The following is a 9,700-nucleotide window of genomic DNA, read 5'->3' on the forward strand; positions in this document are numbered from 1 at the left end:
ATTATGTTTCCTTAATTTTTTTTAGTACAAAAGGAAAAGTGTTTACTAATCAGGAAATCGTTGTGACAGAACATGAAATACAGGTATCGTTTTTATGATGCGTTACATTGAACTACTATGTACATATAAATAAATATACGGCGGTATTTGTGATTAAGCTTGTATTTTTTTGTTACCATATAGTATTTAGAGCCTATATAACTACAAAACATATATAACTGTTTATGTATCCAAAGAAACTTGCAATTGATTCTGTTTTATGTCATAACGGACAGGTTGGGTTTGGCATATAGCTAAGGGGCCTATTTATGGGCATTGCTTCTCGTAAACCAGAACATGTAGGTTAAACGTTGGAAAACATAGACACTACACTGCCCTTTTAAACTGAATGTGCCGTTTATCTTTATTTATGCCCTTACACATGGCTTAATTTTAGTTTAATTGACCGTTCTGAAACTATTGAAAATCATCGCGCTTTAACTTCTTTAGACAATATTTTATTTTGAAATCCATTCCGCGCTTCCACCACATGTCACATGACTTTTGCCAACATGGCCGCGGCCTGTAGCGCAGTGATGTAGTAACGACTCGAGTGTTTTGTAACTGAGTCTGAATGACAGCAGGCTGCGAGCGACATCCCGAGCAAGAAGACGTCGTCTCTGAACCTAGTCCGTTCTGTTAACTTATCTTTTTCACCATGAGCAAGGACGAGCTTATTCTGTGAGTATGTTTACCGCTGAGCCACGCATGTTATTTCATACTGTTTCAACAGGATAAAGAGACTGAGGAGCACAGTATGAGGACATTATAAAAACACGTAACCGTGATCGTTCTCTGGACTCAAAAGTATTCACTTCGGTTAGACGTTTAATTCGAATTAGATAGACTACTTGTTCTCAACTTCTGCAGGTGTTTTAGCATCTCTGCTTTTTGTAAGCATGGTACTGGTTGTCATATCACCATTGGTGACCCAGCACACCAGGGTACTGGTTCTCATAGCTCCATGGGTGAGCCAGCACACTAAGGTACTGGTTCCCATAGCTCCGTCGGTGACCAAGCCCACTACTGTACTGGGCTACATAGGGATCCCATTTAAAGGTCGACCGCATTCCAACTTCATGTTTTACCTTTTTCTTTCCTGCTTCGTAGCGCGTCATGGGAGGGATGTTACGATCAAACGATTTAATCCACCTTAAAGCACGTCCGTGTCAATATTTTGCTCCATATGTAACTTCATATAGGGAGATTCCCTGCTTATCTTCGCCCCTCGGTATGTAAACGTCGAAACACCTGGCCAGGTGTTCCCATCAATTAACCTGGCCCAATCACTGCAGCCGTGATGGGTGGCAATATGTTGTTCGTCACATATCGATAGGATAATAATGAATCAAATATGCATTGCAACACATTATTGTTGAGTTTATTGCTCATGGTTGAACTAATAAAATGCGCTAAGTAAGGCCTATATGATCGAAATCATGCATGACTTCCATGCTGTTGGGGGCCTTTAATGTAACTGTAGTTGAAATGGCAGGAAAAATGCGATGAAACATGTTTCTCCTGCTGCGTGTTTCTGGGTTACTCAACGGTTGAAGCGCTGCCAGTAAGAGATAAGAGAGGGAGGGCTATCTTTCCTCTTCAGTTCGTGCGTTGCTAACAATGATGGGCGGGAAAGAAAAATAAGGCAGTAATTAGATAAGAGAAGGGTGTATCATATTTGAACATCTTAAAATACAAATCGTTAAATTATAGATATTTTTGATAATTTGAACTTTTACACATATCAAAAAAACTCAAGCAACCGAAAAGTGTCGCCATCTGTAGCTTATTTAAAAATGTCCTTCAAGTTCTTTAACATATGAGGGCAGCGTATACCTTGGTGCTGTTGTATGCTCCTGGGTTCCCAGCTACTCCAGTTCTAGTGGCTGATCAATATGCTGCATCGCATGGCTCTGTTCCTCTTCCAGACCCAAAGACTTCCCGCAGCTGAAGAACGACACGTTCCTGCGGGCAGCACGGGGAGAACAGACCCAGCATGTCCCTGTGTGGTGCATGAGACAGGCTGGCCGCTACCTTCCAGGTACAGACACACAGAGAAACAGACAAACAGACAGGCTGGCCGCTACCTGCCAGGTAAAGACAGACAGACAGCTACCTGCCAGATACAGAAACACACAGGCAGACAGACAGACAGCCACCTGCCAGATACAGAAACAGACAGGCAGACAGACAGACAGACAGCTACCTGCCAGATACAGAAACACACAGGCAGACAGACAGACAGACAGGAGTGTAATCTGTCCCTGAACAAACCGTAGAGATGCTGTGTCTATCTGAATCTCTCTGGGTGAAACGGCCTTGTGTCATTTTAGTCCCCACGCATGAACATTAGAACATTCTTGTGGCACTTTGACATCGGATGACCTTACTAAGAGGCAAGAGTCTCTTAAGACTCTTGTTTTTCCACGCTTATATCATTAATATAGCAAACCAGGCAAGATGTTGATTTTATAATCATTATAAAGGGTATAGTAAAATTCTCCCATAACACACAGACAGACAAACTGTGGCCCATACATTTAAATCAAGCTCACGGAAGTCAATAGTAAGAGTTGTGGAAAAGTGAGTATTGAAGCAATGCAGTCACAACAGAGATCAGCCAGTCTGCAAAAAATAGTAGCAATTCATGTAAAAGATTTCCCACATCATAGCGTGATACTCCCACATGTGTTTATGTATGTATTTTTACGTGTGTGCATGTGTAGAGTTCCGGGAGTTCCGGGCAGGGAAGGACTTCTTCGATACGTGCCGCTCACCAGAGGCCTGCTGTGAACTCACTCTTCAGGTTCCACCGCCATTTCTCTAGTCTTTCTTTACATATGATTATATAAGAATAATGTTTATTATTTTTAATTTAGAAATCCCTTTACCCAAAACAACTTTTTCATTCAATCGTTCAATACATTGAAATCCTCTCATCATAATATTTACCTTCCTTCATGAACATCCATGGCTCTGTGGAATCATATTTAATTACTTAATTTATTATTGTGGATTGGTATTTCGTTCTAAATTCTTACTGTGGCGTCATACTTAGTACTCAATTCTTACTGTAAGTTCGTACTTCATAATTAATTCTCGATGTTGCTTTGTACGTCATACTTAGTTCTTACTGGAGTGTTTTCTTTCTTAATGCAGCCTCTAAGACGTTTTGACTTTGATGCGTCCATCATCTTCTCAGACATCCTGGTTGTACCGCAGGTGATGTAAATACTAAAACATCCATTTGTTACAGTCAGTACAATGTGTTTTCATAAAAGTGCTTTCTCATTGTTATGTGTGGTTAAAGATTGAATCTGGTGTCAGTCAGGGTTCTGTCTTGGAGTCCCTTCATTTCTTCAAATTGCCGCACTATTTTTGCATTCAATATCTTCCTTTTCAAGGCTAAAGTATATCCTAGATATAGATTTATTTCATCAGCAGAAATGTCAAATATTATAGAAATAGGTTTGTACATGTGTTGTACATACTTTTGGTTTCCTTTTGTTTACCGTTCTGTTTGCTCCTGTTTGTTTATTTTCCCTCCATCCGCGCTGCTCCACCAGGCCATGGGGATGGAGGTGCAGATGGTGCCCGGGAAGGGCCCCACCTTCCCGGACCCCCTGAAAGACCCAGAGGACCTCCAGCGGCTGAAGACCAAGGTGGACGTCCAGAAGGAGCTGGACTACGTCTTCAAGGCCATCACCCTGACCCGACACAAGATCCAGGGGAAGGTGCCGCTCATCGGATTCACTGGAGCACCGGTGAGACTCGCCTGAGAGACAGACAGACAGACAGAGGAACTCATGAATCCCTGAATTACAGGAAGCTTATTAAAAATGGTCCGATAGGTTTTAAGACCAGATGGCTCGGCTGCCATAATGCATCTTGTACTGACCATGCAGGAGCCAAACTCTTTTATCCTAATCGCTCTCTCCTGCTCTTTCTCTGCCATTGCCTCTCACCTCTCTCCCCCCTCTCTCCAGTGGACCCTGATGTCCTACATGATCGAAGGCTCGGGCTCAAAGACCTTCTCCAAGGTCAAGAGCTGGCTCTACCGCTACCCAGAGGTCAGCCACATGCTGCTCAAGAGGCTCACCGACGTCGTCGTGGACTACCTGCTGTGCCAGGTGGCCGCGGGCGCACAGGTGAGTCCAACAAGATTACACTTGAAATTCAAGTGTATTCTTGTTTATCAAGGGGGGAAAAATCAAGCGTGTGAAATACGAAAAACATCCTTATTTTTTAAATATCTATAATCTCTGTATTGCAATTGGGTACAGGCTCACGCTGCGAGCAGTAACAGCCTAGTGTAAAACGAGATTGATCAGCAGTAGGTTAGTCAGTAGTAGAGTTATGGAAACGTAAGTAATGAACCTCAGAACCTGTAGGCCTCCTTGAGCAAGATGCGTGAACCCTACCATTTCTCCTCACGCACCAGGCCCTGCAGGTGTTTGAGAGCCACGCTGGGATCCTGGGGCCCGTGGAGTTCAAGGCTTTCTGCCTGCCCTACCTGAGGGACATCGCCCGCAGGGTGAAGGACCAGCTGAAGGAGACGGGGCAGGATGTACCCATGGTGAGACCAACTCACTCATAGCCCACAGGGCGTTGTCCCTCACACGGTATGTTGTATTGAATAAAAGTACCTGCTAAATTCATGAACACATGTTCGTGTAGGATACTGTTGTAATGCTAGCTGTCCACCAGCAGAGGGAGCCATTTTACTAAAGATGACTTTTGTTGCCCTTATAACGTTTGCGTGTGTCTCAGATTGTGTTTGCTAAAGATGCTCACTACGGCCTGGAGGACTTGTCTCAGTCCTACTATGAGGTCGTTAGTCTGGACTGGACCATTGACCCGCGGTTGGCACGGTAACAAATGCACACATACACTGGAAGTCAATCAGCAATAATGCCCAACTGTCTCCATATATTGTGTGTGTAGTTATGACTCATTATCATATCTACACACGACTTGCTTATCCTTGCTTGCTAAAAGCGTCTTCCTATCTTGTAATTTGTGCACATGATTACAATGAATACACAAACATACTTATCAGTGTCTGAAACTGACAATTGAACAATTCAACTTTTTTTACAAGATTGTGAACAAACATGTGAGAAAAAAAAGCGAACACACGTTTAGTAACGAGACCGTTTTGCTCAAACTTGTCAATACTAACCCTCCCTGCTAACCTCGTAATGCACAGCTAGCATTGTTCCCATTCGGCTTATCCTTGAAGCACACATTCCAGTTTCACCACCAACTGTCAGTGGTCCTTGTGTTTTCAGCGAGCAGACCGGAGGAAAGGTTAGCCTACAGGGCAACATGGATCCCTGTGCGCTCTATGCTCCCAAGGTAAACACAAGAGATAACTCTCTAACAATGAAAGACCCCAAAATAGACCTGCTGTTACAACACAATTGACAATCCCAAGATATACACACTATAATTTAGACACAGGATTATAGTTTACAGCACAGGAATACTTGTTTGTTGTTGGTTTAGTGCAATGATAGTTAACTTAACCGGCATGACATTATTTACGATTTACTGTTTTGATCATTTAGCATATTTTTTTTATCCCTTACAGTGAATTTAAAGATACAGCTTATAATGAGCAGGTAGCAGCTAGGTCACGGCAAGGGTGCAGTTAACGGGTTGACTGGACATTGCTCAACGAACCCAGAACCTACCGGGCTGGGATTCGAACACCTTAACCACGCTGACTACTCTACCACTGCCCCCCTATCGGTTGTGATTATCGTTATTCTGAATGTGTTACCGCCTCCCCACCACACCTCCAGGAGCGTATCTCTGAGATCGTCAAGACGATGCTGGAGGGCTTCGGGACCCAGCGGTACATCGCCAACCTGGGCCACGGCATGTACCCGGACATGGACCCCGAGAGCGTGGCCGCCTTCGTGGAGGCCGTGCACAAGCACTCGCGGCAGATGAACGAGCAGCAGTGATGGCGTTGGATGTGATGATCACATGTGGACGTCACGACTGCGGGTCTCCTGGAGGAAGCGTGTGTGTCGCTACTGCAAAGGGAGCGGAAGGATTGGAGCTGTAGCTGTGATGTTTATACCGCAGGGCGTGTATTGTATCAGTAAAAAACACCAAATGCGACTAACATGTGATATACTTGCAATAATTTGAGGCTATGGCTTAGATCGTTTTTTTTTCGTATTGTTCAGATAAAAGGTCAAACAGATCATGGACCCCGGGATTGTAGTCCAGCCTGTTGTTCCACGGACGGGAAACTCACACCCTGTGACCCAGCTCTAATAAAATAAAATACACTGATTCAGAACACCTGAGTGCGTCTTTCTTTGGTTCGTCTCAGCCTTTGGTCGGCCACCAATGTTCTCTTTTTCAACCAAAGAACAAAGACGGCATTCAGAGAGGAGGCCGCCGCTCACAATGGCCGACAAGCCAGAAGGAACGCAGCGAAGATGCGGAGCATGTAACCCATGGGTAACCAACAGCGTCCTCCTGTTACAACACACAATGTCCAGCCCTGTGTCACAGAGAGTATCACAGGGTTTCTTTAAGGACAATTTAGTTAACTGATAATCCATAAGAAGGGTTTAGTTTGAAGATTAGTTGGGGGGGGGGTGCGGCCTATGTGAGCACTAATTATTTAACATCTGGCTGGTTTTACTGCTTAAAGACACCATTGTTTTGGTCCTCATTGTTTTTCAGATAAACAGTTGGCCAATTTGACCAAGAGCTGGGAAAGAAATTGTGTTTTGAAGTCTCTGTCCAAATGATAAGAACATGGTTTATGATTCGTATTACGTTGTTGTTGCGTGCGTGTGTTTGTGTTTGTGTGTGTGAATGAGTTGATAAGAATGGGGTGGGAGGTGTTATGCTGCACTATAAATCCAGAGGAATATTACTAAAAAAAAACATGTTAAAGCCCTGTTCATTGAGCCAATTTAAAAAATTTAAAAAATAAATCAAAGAGATTGATTGCATTTTAAAGCAACTTTGCTTTTTTTTCATCATAGAATTTGTGTGTGTGTGTGTGTGTGTGTGTGTGTGTGTGTGTGTGTGTGTGCTCTAAGGATAGTTAATTATGTTGGACCAGGGATGGCGTGCATGTATTAAAATTAATATTAAATTCAAAAAATTTAATAAATTCAACAAAGGCAGAAGTGTGCAGTTAAGTTGAGCACAAAAGGTAACATTGTGCAAAATATTGACAAGAATAAAGTAGACTTTACTGCACCAATAGGCCTATTCTCCATTTGAATTGTGGGAGAAGGGTTGCTTGGACATTTACTACAAATGGGATGCTGGATTAGTGAATAAATTTTCCCGCTTCTCGGGCAACATCCAACCAGGGCCAAGACCTTGTTACTATGTCAACGGACACATTAGGAAAATTCAATGTGAAAACTACTTCCATGATACAAGAGAGAATTTGGATTAAAATAAAACCATTGCGCTATTACTTCCTTCAAAAGGAGATCCCACACAAATTATGGGGCAAAAAATCGGTTAATCCCGAATGGTGTTTTGATGTTCGAGCGAGCTCAGCAGAAGATTAGGAGACTGCAGTAAATCCTGTTGATGTTGTTGTTTTTGTTGGAAGGTTCGACACACACAAACACAAAGATAAAAAGCATAACATCACGTGACACAATCGTGTTTGTGATTGTTTGTGATTTAAATGGAGAGTCAGGTCTGCTAATGCTATTCTGAGGCCGTTTTTTATTAGTAACATTACACCAAAGGTACTGAGTTCGCTCCCCACTGTCTAAAGCCTACCTGTAAGCATCATTGCATGAGATGCCCTAACCTCTACCATATATCTGAGATCACTTTAAGTCACTCTGGACAAAAGTGTCTACTAAAAGACCAAATGTCAATGTAAAAAACTAATACTGTATACACCAAGGTATGTTGGTGGAGGCATCGAGGTTCGATCATTAAAGTGCATTTGAGCACTACCTAACATGGAATTCTTAACCCACGTATGTCCGATGAAAAAGCATGACATTCAAGCCTTTAAAGATTAGGCTTACTCTGCCCTCCTGTACTATCGGATGTGGGTCGTCCAATGAACAGTGGCTTTAGGGAACGAGGACCAATCGAGGAGGGAGGCCCAGAGTTTTGGGAGGGGCTGTGACACAACTGTACCACTCTGATTAGAGGGCTTGTAATCAGACACACAAATATTGAAATATCAGGAAGGTATTAGGAAAGGTCAGGAGAACAACAAAATACATTTTTGACAGCATGTCATGGCATTTTGATCCCTAACCTTGGTGCACAGATGCCCAAATACACACAACACAAACACACACAAATACACAATCTCACAGAAAGATGAAATTCAGAAAGAGAGAGCGACGGAACAAGCGAAATAACAGACAAGAGAGAAAGAGAGCAAGAGAGACAGAGAGAACCTGTGCATTGTGGGTAAATCTTTTGTGGTAAGGCGAACAGAAGAAGAAATTAAGAGCGGAGAGACAGAAATCAATGGCGGTTGATTGGAGACATTTACCCTGCAGGAGTGAAGAGGCTAGCCCATCTGGGCTTCAGAGCACAGGGCTCCACGGTGTGTGTGTGTGTGTGTGTGTGTGTGCCTGCGTGCGTGCATGCGTGCGTGCGTGTGTTTGTAAGGGGAACAATAAACACTCTTAAGAGATATAGAAGATCTTTTTTCCCATGATGCCCTTGTGCCTGTCAGGGTATAGAATTCTAAGTGTGTGCGTGTGTGTGTGTGTGTGTGTGTGTGTGTGTGTGTGTGTGTGTGTGTGTGTGTGTGAGTGAGTGCGTGCCGGCGTGCATGCATGCGTGTGTGAGAGATTATGTTTGTGTGCATGCGTGCATGTGTGTGTGTGTCCAGGTTTCATCTCGTAGCCGATCAGCCGGCCTGAGAATCCAATCTGGTCAGAGCGAGCAGGCTGTACATCATCTGACAGAGATGGACACTATCAGCGCTTTATCAGAGACCACACAAACAAACACACACACACACACACACACACAAAACATTTGCACAAATATGCGCACAAGCACCCCCACACGTCTGCACAGGATATTATCTAACAATGACTGCATGCCGGAATAGAGACAGGCATGCACATTCACTCTCTCTCACACATCTGCACACACTATTATCTATCAATGACTCCATGCATGAATAGACACACGCACGCACGCACGCACACACACACACACACACACACACACACACAAATGGTCTCTCTGTTCGGTGACAGTGATTGGTGGCCATTATTATGCTAGTGGTCCTGGGGGGGAGGCAACATGCTTAAAACATGCTAACAGATGTCAGCAGCTGTTACATACCATGTTGTTTTGGAATAGCTACTTGTTCCATCACATTTCAGAATGCCATGCTTCCCTCACCACCAACCGAGTGTGGAATTGTTTCTATTTATTAATTTGTATCAAGTTGTTGATCTGTTTAAAGCTTTTCCAATGCTTCAAGTCGACAACCCAAATGTTGGGATATTCGATAAAGACCTCTTCTGAAATCTTGCAACACTTCACCATGTTTAACATTATATACGGTAACCATTTCACTATTTCTGGAAAATAAGGACTATTTCACGATTTAAGGAAATCACTTCCAAATGGACCCAGGCCGTCGATGTTAGCCGTTTACATTGGCCGGTTAATG

At 43.4% G+C, this 9,700-nt stretch overlaps 1 protein-coding gene across 1 annotated transcript; it reads left to right on the forward strand.

Moving 5' to 3' along the window:
* Positions 1-560: 560 nt before the first annotated feature.
* On the forward strand, positions 561-6,337 carry urod (uroporphyrinogen decarboxylase). Its single transcript, XM_079751595.1, has 10 exons — positions 561-720; positions 1,968-2,080; positions 2,766-2,845; positions 3,199-3,261; positions 3,606-3,803; positions 4,026-4,187; positions 4,481-4,615; positions 4,810-4,910; positions 5,331-5,397; positions 5,847-6,337. Exons 1-10 carry the CDS (start codon positions 698-700, stop codon positions 6,009-6,011), a joined length of 1,107 nt encoding a protein of 368 aa, XP_079607721.1. The 5' UTR covers positions 561-697; the 3' UTR covers positions 6,012-6,337.
* The last annotated feature ends 3,363 nt before the right edge of the window (positions 6,338-9,700 follow it).

The sequence above is a fragment of the Pollachius pollachius genome, assembly GCF_949987615.1.
Source record: "Pollachius pollachius genome assembly, chromosome: 14".
Taxonomy (NCBI): Eukaryota; Metazoa; Chordata; class Actinopteri; order Gadiformes; family Gadidae; genus Pollachius; species Pollachius pollachius.